The sequence below is a fragment of the Leptopilina boulardi genome, unplaced genomic scaffold (assembly GCF_019393585.1).
Source record: "Leptopilina boulardi isolate dan_hultmark-lab unplaced genomic scaffold, ZJU_Lbou_2.1 LbouV2_116, whole genome shotgun sequence".
Lineage (NCBI taxonomy): Eukaryota > Metazoa > Arthropoda > Insecta > Hymenoptera > Figitidae > Leptopilina > Leptopilina boulardi.
In genome coordinates, this window is record NW_026137659.1 from 166983 (window position 1) to 184872 (window position 17890).

General features: G+C 26.3%; 2 protein-coding genes across 4 annotated transcripts in view; one reads left to right on the forward strand and one right to left on the reverse strand.

Moving 5' to 3' along the window:
• On the forward strand, positions 1–1983 carry LOC127283048 (uncharacterized; the record flags this gene model as incomplete). Its single annotated transcript, XM_051307710.1, has 2 exons — positions 1–508; positions 998–1983. Coding segments are annotated over 2 exons (603 nt in total), but the record flags the coding sequence as incomplete, so codon positions are not given.
• The window catches only part of LOC127283162 (maternal protein tudor-like), a 27937-nt gene continuing 11240 nt past the window's right edge, over positions 1194–17890 (reverse strand). For 2 of the 3 annotated variants that reach the window (XM_051307858.1, XM_051307874.1), the window contains 9 exons: positions 14234–15177; positions 14099–14160; positions 13106–13999; positions 12356–12773; positions 11968–12161; positions 10550–10714; positions 9554–9711; positions 4243–7652; positions 1194–3974 (listed from right to left, as the gene is read on the reverse strand). In XM_051307858.1, the coding sequence (XP_051163815.1) occupies positions 2188–3974; positions 4243–7652; positions 9554–9711; positions 10550–10714; positions 11968–12161; positions 12356–12773; positions 13106–13999; positions 14099–14160; positions 14234–15177 (8032 nt within the window). In that variant the 3' untranslated portion in view covers positions 1194–2187. The remainder of the gene's footprint in view (positions 3975–4242; positions 7653–9553; positions 9712–10549; positions 10715–11967; positions 12162–12355; positions 12774–13105; positions 14000–14098; positions 14161–14233; positions 15178–17890) is intronic. The other variant, XM_051307867.1, reaches the window with a different exon arrangement.

The following is a 17890-nucleotide window of genomic DNA, read 5'->3' on the forward strand; positions in this document are numbered from 1 at the left end:
CTGCTTGGTCAAATAAAAAAAACTGTCAAAACGGAAGTCAAACGTAAAAGATTGTCAAAAATTTCGGTGATATCAAAAAAAGAATCAACAAGATTTACTAAACAACAATTACAAAAAAGTGAGAAACTTCAAAAACCATTTGGATTTTGTTGTGATGAAAAATTACAGGATATTAATACAAAATATGATCAACGAAAACCGCCATTCATATCATCATTGACCAATGTAGTCTTAGATAGTGGCGGGCCCGATTTGAAATTTCGAGTAAAGGACACTTTTGTTATTCAATCATCATCTACTGCTGCTGGTGGTACAATAAAATCTTCTTCAACACATAAAGTTCATTTGAAATCAGGAACTACTCATGTTAGCGCATGTAAATGGAGTCACGGTCCTATTAATTGGTATTTAGAGGATGAAATTGCTCTTGCTCAAGAGATACTAATAAGAAAAATGCAAAAAAAACATCGTGAGGAGGATAAAATAAAAGTTCTTTTTACAAAAAAAAGTAAGTCACAGAAATATAAATTGTAGACATAAAAATTTGTTTAAAATATTTTTTATTTTTAGAAACTTTATTTAAAATTAATTTCCCCTATTAATTAATAATAAAAATATTGATTATAATTAAAAAATCCTAGAAAAATTTCAAAAGCAACAAAAAATTTAATTTTTTAACTTCGATTTATTAATTAAAAATTCAATAAAAGAAAAATTTAATTGGTCAATTATTTGTTTTCAATTTAAATTCTCTACTTTTTTGTAATTTTGAAAACAATTGTAGTTTTTGTTATTATCACGATTCTAATTTTTTTTTTTTGCTAAATAATTAATTATTATTAAAAATAAGTCTTTTCGGATCAATGGTTTTTAATTTGAAAAAAATAATATATTTTTATTTTATTTATTTATTATATTGGTTTATATATTATAATATTTTTAATTTATCTTTAAAGAAATTTTTTTTTCAAAACATTTTTAACTTTTCTAATTTCAGAGAGAAAATTATCTAAAAGGGTTCCTGGATTGAAAAATACAGAAAATAAAAATGAGACTTCCAATGACAGTATCGAAATTATAAATGATGAATAGCGAAAAAAAATACAAAAATGAGTTATATAAATTTTGAATAAAAATTAATATTTTTACTACGCAAAAAAAAAAAATTGGAAAATTCAATAATAAAGCAAATATTCTGTATATTAGACTGTTTATTTAAAAAAATTAACTCTTCAACAGTTTACAAATTTTTACAATAAACACGTAATTACAAACGAGGCCTATAACTAATTTTTTTTTTAATAAACCAGCCATTTTCTTTTTTCACTCATGTCTCTATAACAGTCAAAAGTTGAAGTGAAATCATGGCACTTAATTTTTTAATGAATTTCAAATACTTTTAATTACCGAAAATATAGTCTTTCTTTTGAGATATCGCATATATTTTTTTTCAGCATATTTAGTTCACTTTTCTTTTCTTTCCTTTCCTTTTTTTTTTTTTTTTTTTACTAATGTTTATAGTATTTCAAATTGATTCCTAAACTTTATTTACATTTATCAAAGTTGAATATGTTTAGGAAATCATTTTTCACACGTCTCATTTTTTTATTTCACGATCGAAAAAATAAAATAAAAAAATCACAATTTTTTTTTTTATCGATCGTTTTTATCAAATAAGAATGTCGCAAAAAATGTGATAAAATAATTCATTTTTTTGTGAATAATATACTGATTTACCGTAACTAAAAAAAAAAAAATAAATAAAATAAAATTTCTCACTCTTTTTTTTTCAAGTCTTATAAGTTTTCGTTATCGCCAACTATACTTTCATTATATGATAATTCATCTAAATTTACTTTTTATAAAGAAATAAATGTATTGAAAATAAATAATCAAAATGCTCCAGGCATTTGTTAACAATAAATTTAAATTAATATTATAATTATATATGGCAAATATTAATAAACAAAAAATAAAAATAAAGCACCAGACATAAAAAAAAATCGCTAATTTTTCGAATCTGTTATTCTTTGGTAAGACATTAATTATGTCTATAAGGTAAAAACAAAAAATGAAAAAATATTTTAAACTGAAAAATAAAAAAAAAAAAAAAAAAACGGATTAAAATCGAAAATAATTAGCGAGGAATGTTTTTTTTTTCTCTCTGGGCACGATTTTTTAGAAAACTTATTTCTCCTCCGTTGGGACAATTTCATTGTCGATGGTTTTTTCCAATGGCACACAACTTCCATCTACGCTGCTGGATAAAATTTTATCTTCACGCGTTAATGGCTGATCACCAGAAACACAAGCTGGTAAAATTTTCTCTTCATATGTTAATGATTTGCGTCTTGTAATTGTTTCAATTTCAAAATTTACTTCGGCAATATTTTCCAATTTTCCCACTGATTTACGTCTTTCGTTTGTGATTTCCACTTCGGGCAGTGCTTCACTGAAATTTTCCAATCTTACAATTTTTACAAAACTTTCTTTAATTTCATTAATTGCCTTCACTGTTGTTGATTTATTTTCTGTTATTGTACTCGATATTTCACATGCTTGATTATCTTCAGCTTCGCAGATATTTTTTTGATCCATTGTTTTCTCATTGTCATTCAATTCTGATAATGGATCATCGACATTTTTCACAATTGTACCATCCGGTAGTTCGACTGTCATTTTATTAATAACATCCTCGGGTGTTAATTCAGGTTCAACTTCTGAAATTAAAGAAACATCAAGTACCGAATCTTTTGTATTGTCAGAACTTTGAGTAAGCATTTTTGAAATTATATCCTCAGATGTTAATTCCGGTTGTATTTCAAATTCACTGCTAACATCACGTTGATCTAAATCTTGAAATGTCGACGAAAATTCCTGACTTTTCTTTTCAACAGGTGTTTCCATTTCTTGCGATGAATATGAAGTTTCAACAATATTTTCCGAATGAAATGCACTGTCCGATGATGCTGTAATATTTTTCTCCTCAACAATTTCCTTTAACGATGTATCATTAGTCAGATCAATTGTTTCAATATCGTGTTCCAATTGTGTTGAATCTTTTGTCAATTCACTCGTTACTTTTTTACAAAGAGGTGACAATATTTCCACCACGTCTTTACCTTGGAGAATTAATTGAACCTCTTTTTTTTCTTGATCGAGAATTTTATATTCAAAATATGTCTCACCATTGGCAATTAATTCATGGAATTTGTCACAAGCTTCCTCGGACCATTCCTCAATGTCCAATGGTTTACGTAGAGAATATTGTGTTGATAGATATTCAATTGCAATTAAATCGTGTGGAAGTGCGCGTAATTCAGTTGTTGTTGATGTATTTCCAAAATCAACGTAAAACACTTCTGTTGATTTATTGGAGTGTGATAGAATTTTTGCACGATACCAATTGCCATCGTCGGGAAATAGTGCTGCACAAATTCGTCCAATGTTAAAATTTTTTAATTCATTGAAACTTGCAACGTTTATTAAATTTTTCTCCATTTCCTCGAGTTTCAATGAATTAAGTTCCAATTGTCCCCAAAACATTGACGGTGATATCATATTACTTATTGACATATTTAAATTTTCTTCACCTTCCGGTGGTAAACGTTCGCTAATTGAAAAATCGTCGCGCATTGATGTGAGAATTTCAGCGACATCTTCATCGTGATGTAATAATTTGATAATTGAAATTTCGTCAGGTTGAAGAATTTCCATTGTAAATGATTGTTTTGTGTATTTTGAAAATGCAGTTATTGCAGATTGAGTCCAATTATTGATGTTCTTTGGTAATTGTAGAGAATATTTTTTCGACAGCGGTTCTACATTAACGAGAGCTGATGGTAATTGTCGAAATTCCGTGGAAACACAAGTGAATCCTTGATCGATAAGAAAAATTTCCGTTGAATTTTCATTGATTTTTTCGATACGAGCTCGATGCCATTCATCATTTACTTTAGCCGCACACAATAGATCTGCGAAAAATAATTTTTAATTAAATTTATTTTAAAAAGGCAATTTAAAATTTCTTTTTAATGAAGAAAAAAAATGGGATAATCGTTTTTTTTTCAAAGGTATTTTTAAAAAACAAAATAATTTACATAGAGAAAAATGATTATTTATTTGTAATTTAACGAAAATGTAATAATTAAAATAATATATATATAAATTGATTAAATTTTAAATAAGTGGTTTAAGAAATAAATATTTGAAATAATATAGAATAAAATAATAATTACTCACTTTTCTCCAACTCGTCAATTGTTTTCCATTCATCAGCTTGTAAAAGTTGATCTTGAATATTGGCAGAGTCGTCACCAACTTGACCCCAGAATTCAGATGGTGAAATTATATTCCAAAGTAGAATAGTCGAATTTTTCTCCTCTATTATTGTTGATTTTTCACTAATTTCAGGAGATTCATCTATTTTTGTAATTTCTTCATTCATTGGCAAAATTTCCCCATCTAATTTCATTGTTTCTTCAGTTAATTTAATGGTCTCTTCACTAGATTCAGTAGCAATTTCCTCAGAAAGTTTCTCTGAAACTTGTAAATTTTCTACACTTTGTGAAATTTCTTCAATTTTATCACAACTCTCGTCAATTATAGAAGAATCATCATTTGATTTAGTGATTTTCTCATCAAGTTTGACAGCTTCAATATTTTTCACAATTTCTTCAACATCATTTTCAGAAGTTTTTTCAATTTTTTCCAAATTCTCTTGTTTCTCCTCCAATTTCGATTCATTTGTAATTTTTTCTACACTTTCGAGCAATTTTTTAGTTATACTTTCATTATTTAATTTCAAATCAACAAGCGCCGTGTCATTGTCATCAAGAACGCACAATGTAAAAGGACAAGTACCATCGGCAGACAATTCCGTCAATTGTTTAACAGCATCTTTAGGCCATTCTTTATATTGATCTTTAGGTAATTTTAGTGAACATTTTTTAGCAAATGATGGTAAATTTACTAATTCTTTGGATAATTCACGTAAATCGGTGACAATCGATGAATTTCCATAGTCAATGAAAAAGACATTTATTTCATTTCCATTGATTGAAAGAACTTTTCCCCTGTACCATGCGTCATCACATGTAAATAGAGCGGCATAAATTGAACCCACTTTTGGTTCTTTAACAGCGGCTTCATCCTCAAATGCACAAAGTTGACATGCAATTTCATCCAATTTATCCTCATAATCCAATCGTTGTATCCAAAATTCCTCCACTGAATTTATTTGACTTATAAAAACTGTTGGTTCTTCTAAAATTTCATTTTGTGACACAGTCTCTTCTTGTGATTTAATTTCTTTTTGTGAAACATTCTCTTCTTGTGGTGTAATTTCTTTTTCTAAAACAATCTCTTCTTGTGATGTAATTTCTTTTTCTGAAATAATTTCCTCTTCATGATTATCCTCGACAATTGTAGACAATTTTTCCTCAACATTTCCCTTACAAATCAATTTCTCCGCAATGTTTTCTTTGCCAAGGAATAAATTAACAATTGCCAAATTATTTTTCTCCTCGACAATATCAATAATTAGTGAAACGGCACCGTCGCCTGAAATATTACAAAATTCATCGAAAGCATTTTGTGACCATTCGTCGTTTAACGTTGGTAATTTGAGAGAACATTTCTTTGCAAAAGGCTCAATAGCAGCTATATCATCAGGTAGTGCACGAATTTCACTACAAATTGCCGAATTTCCATAATCAATAAACATAACAGTTGATTCATTTTCATTGCAACTAATAATTCTCCCTCTATACCATTGTTCATCAACGGGGAATTTTGCAGCACACAATAAACCCTCTTTAGCCTCAATTTTCTCCGAATTTTCCATTTCAAACAATTTCTCCTGTAATTTGTCAATTTCCTCAACATCATTTTCCCTTTGTATCCAAAATTCCATCGGTGAATTAATATTACAAACAAAAATTGAAACAGCTGGCGCTAATTTCTCGGCAATATCTTCACTATTCAATGTCAATTTAACAATTGCAGTTTCATCTTCTTTAAGTACGTCGAGCAAGAAAATTGTCGCACCATCGGCGGATAATTCACAAAACATATTGAATGCATCGTTTGACCAATTTGTTAGATAATAAGGTTTTTTGAGAGAACATTTTCTCGCTAATGGCGGTATTGATGCAACATCATCGGGAATTACACGAATTTCTTGAACTTCAGCATTATTTCCATAATCGATAAAAAGTACTTTTGTCCCCGTTTCACTATGTGAAATAATACGAGCACGATAATAATCCTCATCCGTATATTTAGCAACACAAAGTGTACCTTCCTTAACATCACTAACAATTGGAAGCATATTAGCGACAATAAATCGATCTTGAATTTTCTCAAGATCAGAAACTGATTTCTCTTCTTGTACATAAAAATCACTTGGCGAATTAATATGACTAATAAAAGCTGAACGTGGATCCAATTCAACGTCAATTAATTCTTCAACAACTTCCTGTTCATGTAGCACTTTCAATGCTTTACCATCCTCAACTAATGTATCAATAATACTCTTTCCATTTAAAAATAAATCAATTCTTTTTACACTACTCTCAACAATTATTTTCGCTTCAATATTCTCCTCTGTTTTAAGTGTCTGCATCCATTGACAAATTACATCACTCCATTCTTCTGAATCCACAGGAATAACATCTAATCGACACTTAATACCAAATATTTTTCTCGTCTTCATTGTCTCAGGTAGTGATTTTATAAAATTTGGTTTATTATTAATAACATCCGTTTTTCCATAATCAACAAAACGTACAGTTACAATATCCTCATCGGCATCAATAACTTCCGCACGATACCAAACACCATCGGAATATGCTGCGCACAATGAACCCTCTTCTAAAACACCATTAACATCTGTATAGTTAACAGCATTTTTCAATTCATTCTCCATTTCTTTCAATTCTGAAATTTCATCATTTCTCTGTATCCAAAATTGTACCGGTGAATCTACATGTGTTACACAAATTTTAAATTTCTCTTTATTATTTTCAATTAAAGTCATTTCTTTAACTAAATTAAGTCCAGTCAATGTCTCACTCAATTTAATATTATTTTCAATTAATTCGACAATCCATTTTTTATGAACATTATAGAATATCGCTGTAAATTCTTTGCCAATAAGATGTGGTTTTAGGGCATTTATTTGTTCAGCTGGTGTACCATTGAGTGTGACATTTAATGAAACATGAATTGCCAATTGATGAGGCAAATGAAAACGATTATTGAGTATTTTTAATTTATCACAAGAAATATTTTCATTCATTCCAAAATCAATTAAATTAACTAAAACCATATTATCGTCAGTCTTTTTAATTATTTTGGCACGACAATATGTTCCTTGACTTTCAATGACGCATAATTTATTAACTATTGGATCGGCTTTTTCTTCATTTTTCGAATAAAATTCAAACATTTCACGATTAAGTTTCTCATCTTTTTCAGCGTCGGCAACCATTTGTAGCCATAAACTATTTGAATGATTTGCCGTTGAGACATTTACTTTGTGCGTTGAACTTAAAATTGGCATTGGACAAACGGGAGAAATTTTTATGTCTTTACCATCGTCATTAAATTGAAATTTACATCCTATTGAGTCGTATAACTCAACAATAAGTCTGAAAAAAAAATAAAATAAAAATAATATTATTTTTTATATTATTATTATTATTATAAATTATAGTGTAAACCAAGTCCACTTTTGGGCCAATAGGCTAAAGTTTCAATAAATATTATTATTATTATAAATAATATATATATATATATATATATATATATATATATATATATATATATATATATATATATATATAAGATATTAATAGAGTAAGGATTTTCCCTTCCGGAATGTTTAATAAAAAGTTGAGAAAAATTCGATCCTTGGAAGGAATAAAATAACATAAAAAATGTATGTTATTAATATTATAAATATTTTCATTAGATTTAACCTGAAGATGATGACGAACCAAGTCATCGAAACGTCGTTTCTTGTTTTGTGACAATAAACAATATTAATAACATACATTTTTTATGTTATTTTATTCCTTCCAAGGATCGAATTTTTCTCAACTTTTTTATAAAAGTATATTAATTTGTTATAGAAAAAAATAGAAATTCTTCTTTCAAACTAATTATAATTAAAAATTTTTATTTTATTTCTATTTTCTTTTTTATTATCTTTTTTTTATTTATCTATTTTTTTTATTTTATATATTGTATTGTTAAAAATGAAGAAATTTATTCTAATTAACCCTTTGAAGATCATTTTAAGCAACATTAACCATTTCTGATTTTTTTTTTAAATATCGAAACAATTTTTTTTCTTTAATTTTCTTATTCTCAACTTTAAATTTTAAGCAAAAAAAGCTCAGTTTAAAGAAATTCTTATTATTATTATTATTAATATTATACATCACATTCAACAAATCTGAAATTACAAGATTTTTTTTTTATTTTTCAACTTCTTTTACTTAGTGAAATCATAAGTAATAAAATTAATTACTAAAGCGCAAGTTAAAATTTTTATTAATTAATTGATCTAAAACTTTTGCCAAATAAAATTCTAGGACTTTTCCAGGTTAAAATTATTTTTTCTAGTACTATTTTAATAAATTTTAATGACAAAAATACATTAAAAGATTATTGAATTATTTTTTGAATTATTATATTATTGAAAAAAAAATTTTAAATAATATTGAAATTTGAAAAAGCCGCAGTTAACATTTATAAAAGTAATTGAATTTTTGGAGATTTTTAAATAAATTTTTTTAAAATTTGAATTGCTAAAGATTTTTTTTACAAACTTCTGATAATAATAATTATATTTCAGAGAATTTTGAATTGAAAAATTTTAAGAGATTTTAAATCGAAACTTTCATAAATTTTAATTTTAATTTTTTTTTTTTTTACAAAATTTAGCCAATAATTGAATTTAAAAGAACTTTTATTTGAAAAATATTTTATATAATCGAATTTTTAAAGAACTTGATTAAAATCATTGAATATTATTAATTTTGCGAAGAATTCTAATTAATATTCATTTAATAATTCAGTTTTGAATGATGTACATTTTTTACTAAAAAAGTCGTATTTTGTTTAAAAAAATATTTTTAAAAAAGTCGAAAAAGTCATATTTTATTTTAAAATAAGTCGAAAATAGTCGCATGCATTAAAAAAAAAAGTCGAACGTATTTTTTATTTTACCTAATTTCGCATTTTAAACGCGGTTGGAAAAAAAAATTCTTACAGCGAAATAGAAAATTTTAGGAACCAATAAAAAATTTTTCCAAGTTTTCCAGGTAAAAATAAAATTCAAAAACTTTTCCATGTCTTCAAGAAATTACAGGTCGCTAGACACCTCTTTATATCAAAAACTAATTTAAAAAAAATATATAATAAAAAGACTTTGTTTAGATGAATCGGCAAAAAATTTAAATTTAAATTTCGCACAATATTTATATGACAAAATCTATATAATAAAAATTGTAACAAGAAATTATTAAATTATTAAACAACTCACCTGTTTTTGTCGACACTTTCAACGTACATCATTACATCTTTATTTAGAACCATTTTCTTAAGCTTTTCATCGAGAGAAGCCGAAGGTTTAACATTATAAAGAGCACATTCGATTGCTTGATTCTGCATCACTGCCAACTGACTAGGTAGAGCCAGCACCTTAAAAAAAAAAAAATACCAAAAAAAAAATTAGTTTCAGTTTTAAATTATATTTATTACACGTAGTAAGGATTACAAGTAGTTAGTAATCATAAATTTAGAATGAACAGAATATTAAATTTAGACATTTGCAATAAAATTTATTACACAATGGTAAGAATTAATTTTATTTTTTAATTTAGTTTTATATTAATTAGGTATGTAATTAATTTTTAATGTATTAATAATTCAGTTATGATTTCAATTTATTATTTATATTAATATTATTATTATCATTATTATTATCAAAGGCTTCGGAGCTTTAATTAGTTAATTATATATTATTATTATTAACATTATTTTAAATAATGTAGTTTAATAAATTAAAAAAAATAATTTTTCTAAATATTTTTCAGAAAATTTAGAATATTTAAAAATTAGAAATAGAAAATTTTCAAATGTTCGAATTCAGTAATCTTACTTTTTGAATACTTTATCTATTTCTCCAGAAAATAATCGAAAGAAGAATTAGTCCAATTCCATATTTTCGATTCTTTGAATAAAATAATTAAAAATTTAATATAAATTATTCAATTTTTAACATTTACAACCATTAATTAGGAATGTTCATGCATACATTTATTTTTTTTTTCTAAACTAAGAATTAAAATGAGTTTTTAAATTTTGGTATTAAGATTGAGATTCATTTAAAAGGGGGACGGAGAAGGGGGGATAAGAAAGTCGAAAGCGTGAACTAAAAAATTAAAAAAGTTAATTTTTCAATGAATGAAGATTAAACAAGTTCAGTGAGCATTTCAATGTGGATTTGATATTTTTTCCACAAAAGGAATAAACTCACTCGATCCAGTGATATCTTGTCATATGCTCCAGTATCAATAAGTTTGACATCGAAACTTATTTTTTCACAACAGTTTACAATAACAGCACGCCTCCAAAATCCATCCTTAAATATAAGACAACCCGCGCCAAGGCACATCTCATGGCTTGATAATTGTGGCATCACCTGACATTGGCAAACTACTTTTTACTCATTTTCATAATTTTTCTCGTTAAAATCTTGCAATTCGCATGCTTCTTGCATAATTCGGCTTTTTCGTTTGTTGTTAAAGACAAAAAAAATATTAACTTGTTTGATTCAACTCTTTCACGGTTTATGTGCTCATAAATTATTTAAATTCAAAATTTTTCAAAAAAAATGCAAATAACAAAGAAGAAGAATGATAATTTTAATTCTGTAAATTGTTGCTTTAAGGAAAAAAGAATTTTTCTTTCAACAGTCTTAATGCATTTTTTTTTTGAAAGCAGTAAGTAGACCGCAAAAGAATTAAAAAATTGTTAACGAATTGTACAGGAGAAAATGATTTCATTTCGCAAAGTCGTGAGAGATTAAATGATTAAATATTAGTTTGACAGTGCTTTTTGTAAACAATGTTGGTGAGTTAAATTAATTTTAATTTTTTTTTTTTTTTATATTAAATTAAACACTTCGGAGAATGATGGGATTATAGCCCTAACGGAAGTAATAGCGGTGATTTGAAACTTTTTAAATTTGTATAATTTTTAAAAGTGCCTGATCAGATTTGTCAGATCTTCTTTGTAAAATAAATTATAAGATAAGAAAATATTTCGTATTCAGTGTTGCCAAAAAGAAATTTTTTTTTTTTAAATTTTCTTGACGTTTCTCTGACTTACAAGAAAAAAAAATTTCCCTTGTCAAAAATAAAATTTGTTTAATCGACAAATGATTTTAATTAATTTCTTAAAATCCTCTAAAATGTCTATATTATAAACTTTACGGAAATAAAAAATAGGATATTTAAGTTTTTTTTCGACATAAATTTTGTCAAAATCGAAGACGTGTTTTGAGATATTTACAAGTTTAACCTTTAAACTAAATTTTTTATACTAATTAAATATTTTTTTAAAAACTTTTTTTTACAATAATAAAGTTTAGAAATTTTTCTTTCGAAACTACTCATTGCAAAAGTAATTTGATTTATTTAAATAGGAGAAATAATTATTGAAAAATTGTCTTATATTGTCAATCGTTTACTAGGGGTTTAATTTTAAAATATAATGCCCCATTTGAATAGTTAAAAAAATATTTTTTTTTTCAAATTTCGATTTTTGGTAAAGAAAAAACTGAAAATAATCGCGTTTTTTGTTTAATAATTTCCCCAGTTGATAGTAATTTGAAAAAAATTCCTACAACAGAAAAAGAACATGCTTTTATGCATAATTAAAAATGCACATTACCTTTGGATCATTATTTGTCATGTAAGCTGAGATGGCCTGATCACAATAATCCGCCGAGGAAAATTGAACATGGAATTTGGATACACTTTCCACACTAGAAACTTTAACGCGCAAAGTTTGTCCCGGAAGAAGTTGTATATCCAATCGCGAAGTGATTTCACTGCTTGATTCGTCTATCGTTATTTTTTCTGTTTCTGTAAAATAATCACAATTTGAAATTATTTTTTTAAATAAATTTAAATAGATATTAAAAAAAAAAAAAAAAAAAAAAAATGGTACATTTCAGTTTTACTATAAGAATTTTTCAAATCTCATTTATGAAAATTAATTCAGAATTTTGACAATTTTATGATTTTGAAATATATCTCAAAATATTTGATATTCTTACCAATGGATTTTGGAGCGGAACTTGTTGCAAACATGGCATATTTCTTTTCAACTAAAGAATTAGCGACGTCAATTTTATTGTGACTCAATGAAATTAAGTATTTCTTATCTTTTTCTTCGTGATATGTACACTCAAATTCGCCTTCCTCGTACAAATATTGTTCAATTTCCTGTGAATTTTGTGTTGTCCAATTTCCACCATTAATGGGAAAAATATTTTTCAATGAGCATCGAACTCCTTGTTTAGGAATAATCATAAATCTCTTCTCAACAGGATACATTCGACGTTGTTCGACTGTTGCTTTATTACCAAAATCGACATATTGAACAAGATAATTTCGATTACCCTTCACCTCAACAATTTCTGCTCTATAGAGAGCTTCGTCTTGGGCGAAAATTGCCATCACTGGACAACCAGGCTGTAAATAAATATTATTAAAATTAAAAACAATTACAACTCTAAAAATTACATTTAAAAAAAAAAAATTAACAAATTTTTTATAATATATATTATTAATTTTATTATAATAAATTACGAATTAAAATTTATAGATTTATGACCAAATTCTTTTTAAAATTCCATTGTTTTTAAATTAAATTATTTTGTAAATTCAATTTTTTTTATTGCTCGATTTAAAAAAAAAAAGTAAAAAAAAACTCCAGTACCGTGATTTTAATGTTCCGAAGCCCAAAATTATTCAAAAACTGTATTTTTAAATAAATCTTTCCTATGTAGAAAATTAAAACGTACCTTGAGTGTCTCGCTAATATTTTTTCGTCCCGAATAAACCTTTTGAATTTCCTCCATCATTGGTCTAAATTCCTTTTGCTTGCTTACTGACTGACAATAAAAACTATCAGTATTATCAAACCATGTTACAATTACAGTGTCCCTCGTTCCAGCTGTAACTTTTTGATCAATCCATTTACTATCTAAAGATGCAAATTCAATGCCTGCATTCTTTTGTTGACTTAAATTTGCAACTTTTGTTGCTCCAATATTCTCTTTTAATTTCATTAAATCAACACCAGGAAAGAATGTTGAATTAATAATTTCAGGTTTTGTAATTTCATTATCAACTTCCCTGAGAAGAACTTTAAACATATCTTGATCTTTTGCGACAAATTCAATTTCTAATATTTTTTCATTTACCATATCGCTAAAAGTGGTAATTTCATCATCAGTCCATTCTATTTTCTCACTTCCAAATAATTTACACGGTAACGCTTGCATTGGCAATGCAGTGAATTCATCGGTTATTTCTTTTAATTTATCAATATTTATCACTTCAACATTTCCATAATCAACAAACAATACCGTTGCATTTGTAGCATCAATTTTTTTAATTATCGCTCGATACCATCTCTCATCCTCAGCATATTGTGCAATACACGAAATATTTGATTTTACTTTCGACGATTCCAAAATAACACCACCACAATCATAAATCAATGCAATTTTCTCCATTAACTCTTCGAGTTTCTCATTATCAGGTATTAGATGAACATAAAATTGTGAGAGATTCGTGAGATAAACCATTTCACAACGATGTTTATTTCCAATAATTATGGACGGTAACGATAATTCCAATGTTTTTGCTTTGCTAATCTCACTTTTTCCATCGAAATTAATTGGTTCTTTGGGCTGAAATTAAAAAAAAAAAAAAATATATCGATTAACGAACTAATAAAAAAAAAAAAACAACAACTGTTTTTAATCAAATATATTTCTACACAAAATTACCTCATTAGAAATATTATCACGATTATACTTTGGTTTGGAATTATTATATCCACTGTTGTTATCTGAAATAAAATAAAATTTTCATATAATAATGGCAAAATTCGATTTTATTTTTCTTAAATTATTTAAACATACCATAATTCCTAGGCTTGAATCCATCGTTGTCATTTCCAAATTTATTAAATTGATTTGATTTAAAATCCCTGTCATTTTTACCTTGGAAACCGCCTTTATCACTTCGTTTACCACTTCCTTTAGACGATACCGATTCATTATCACTAGTGTCTCTTTTTGAAAATTTATTTCCCCTACCTCTATCATCTCTATTATCGTGTTGTGAATATTGATTAAATCTACCTCCATCGCGAAAATTATTTCTATCAGTTTTCCCACTATCTTTATTATTAAAACGATCACTACCTCCACTACGATTAAAACGATCGTTTCCTCCATCACGATTAAATCGATTATCATTTCCTCCACCGTCTTTATTGTATCGATCGTTACCTCCATCTCGATTAAAGCGATTTTCATCTTTATTATTGAAACGATCACTACCACCGCTTCGATTAAAACGATCGTTTCCACCTTCTCGATTATATCGATCATTATTTTTATCTCTATTAAAACGATTTTCATTTCCACCATCTTTATTGAATCGATCGTTTCCTCGATTAAAACGATCATTTCCTCCATTTCGATTGAAACGATCATTACCACTGTCACCACTACTTCTAAAGGGATTATTTCCTCCATCGCGTTCAAATGAATTATTAGCTTCATCGCGATTATTAAACGATCTTTCATTTCTACTTTCACGATTGAATGTATTATTTTCTCCATCCTTTTTGTTTCTCTCCTCATCACGACCAAATGAATTATTATTTCCTCCTTCTCGAATAAATGATCTTTCCCTACCACCACCAGCGACATTGTCATTACGTTGTTGATAACGATTGTCATGTCTTTGTTCATTGTGATCATCTTTCCATGATTTTGTTCGATTTCTTGAATTTTCATCATTATTTGCTGATCGGAATGTATTCACATTACTTTGAGTTGATACGTTCACATCATCTCTGCAATTAACAATAATATATTACATTATTATATTATTTTAACTTACAAATTTTGTCTAATTGTGGGGAAAAATTTATGCAAAAATGAAAAACACAAATAAACTGTAATTAAAGGATTTGTGCAATTGCAATAATAATACACTAACTGTTTGAAGTGTGTGACTACTCATTTTTTGAAAAGTGAAAAACGATTTTTAAAGAAATAATTTTTTAAAATGAAAATTTCTATAATTTTTTGCAAAAAAAATATTTCTTTTTATAATTTGCTGATTAATGAAAACTACAAGAAATATTTTTTAGGCAAAAAATTATAGAATTTTTCATTTAAAAAATTTTTTTTTTTTTAAATTCGTTTATCATAAACGTTGCGTACTTCATCTTCGTAATTTGGAGAAGAATAAGAGCTGAGAGAAATGATTTTACCAATATCAGACTTCGAAGTGTAGTAAGAGACTAAGAAAAGTATAAAAAAGTATCCCCAAAATTGAAAAAAAGTGGCATCTTTAAAATGAAGTAAAATTAGTTTTCTATATTTGACGTTAAAGTGTAAATATTTTCTTGTCTAAAAAAATTGAAAGAAAAATTCTGAGGAATAAAATAAAAATCATATTTTTCTCATGATTATTTAAAAAAAAAAAAAACTATCTATTGTTAAATTTCAATTAACTTTTTGTTTTTGGCACAAAAGGAGCGTATGATTATTTCATAAAAATGATTTTTCACATAAATTTTTATTTTACAAAATAGCATTTAATACAGAATTTTTTTTTTAAACGAATGTTTACTCAACGGAATTTTAAAAAGTACCCAATTTTTATTTGATAGAATTTTTATTTTACAAAATTTCTCTTTACCCAACTGTTTCTTGAAAAGAATTCTAATTTAACCAATTTTTAATTTATTACAATTCTCATTCAGTAGAATTTTAAGTAATTCGAGTTTTTAAATACTAGAACTTGGAATTGGAAGCTTATATATAAAATATTTAGTATTTTAAAACAAAACAATTTTCATTAAAAATCTCCAAAAATTCAATTATTTCTAAAAATTTTAACTCGAACTCTTCCAAATTTCAATTAGTTTTAAAATTTGTATCTAAATTAATAATTTCAATTCAATTATTCAAAAATTCAATTAAATAAAACATTTTTTAATTAAAAATTCTGTAAAATTCAATTACTGTTTGAAACTTTGTTAATAATTTTAAGCAATTCTAATTTACAAAAATTTTAATTCAAAAACTTGAAATTCAATTATTATTAAAAATTTTGATTTAAATTTTTTGTTGAAATAATTATTTCTAATAACTTTAATCAAGATCTTGGCATTTCAATTATTTAAAACATTTTTCAATTCAAAATAATCTAAAATTCAATTATTGTCTCAATGTCGGTTAAATTAGAATTAAAAAAAAAAAAAAACAGTTGTGTAAAGAGAAATTTTGTAAAATAAAAATTCTGTCAAAAAGAAATTTGCCAAATTAAAAATTGTATTAAGTAAAAGGTCGTTTAAAAAGAAATTATTTTAAATGCTATTTTGAAAAATGAAAATTCGGGTAAAAAATAATTACATATATAAAGCAGTAGTTCACGCGGCCAATAATAAATCATCAACTTTGCGAGATTTTAGGAATCAAAATAATCGCTAAAATTTAAAATTCTTGAATTCTGTCATTTTTAAAATTATTTTTTTGAAAAAAGTAGCATTTAGTGGCTTTTGTCCAAAATTAGTAGTAGGGGAGACCGAGGAGGAAAGTAACAGAGGAGGAAAGTAACAAAGCTTATAACTTTTAAACAAATTATCGGATAGACATGGTTCAAACATATTTTTAGTCGGCACTGTTCCCCCTTCCTCCTCCATAGTGTGTCCGAGCCTGACAGGAAAGGTTAGGTCTGATTCCGGTGTGATGTGCAGAAAAAACGTCAAAAGTAAGTTTTCGTTCAAATTTTCAAAGTCTCGTATTTCTTTAATTTTATTGTTTTTCAAAATGTGCCTTTCGTTATTTTGTAGCCTTATTATCTGTCTTTAAGTTGTGCTTAAACAAACAATTTAACATTTGTGTAGTTTTAACTTTTTTGTTGACATACAAGAAAAAAGCGACCGAGGAGGAAAGTAACACGCTACTTTTCTCCTGTTGTCGATATTGTCCATGTTTTAACTAATGATTGAAGCAAATCGTATTTAATTTTACGAATAACAGAGATTTATTTAAGAAAAACCTGTGATCTAGGTAAGCATAAAATATCTTTAAGAAAAAAAATGAGCTAAATTCATAAAATGTTCGAAATATGTGCTAAATATGTCCCAAATATGTGCCAAATAAGTATAAAGTGTACTTAAACTTTTATGTGTTCCTAATAAAAATATTTCTAATTAATAATAGTCATTAGTCTAAAGAATTTTACATAATTTTATACTGTTACTTTCCTCCTCGGGGGTGAGGAGGAAAGTAACAGATGAAGAGCTTGCGTAAAAGTTATACTGTGAACTGTCAATTTATTATAAATGTTTAATTCAAATTTTATTTAAAAGGTGAATGTCCAAGCTTTCATTTAATATATTGGACAAATTTATCCGACTAATATTTTTAATGCTAGCATAAAAAAACTGATTTTTGTTACTTTCCTCCTCGGTCTCCCCTAAAAAAGTAGCCTTATCGAAAAAAAGTATCAAAAAAGTAAAAAATTGTGTCACTTCGAGGCCTGCAATATTA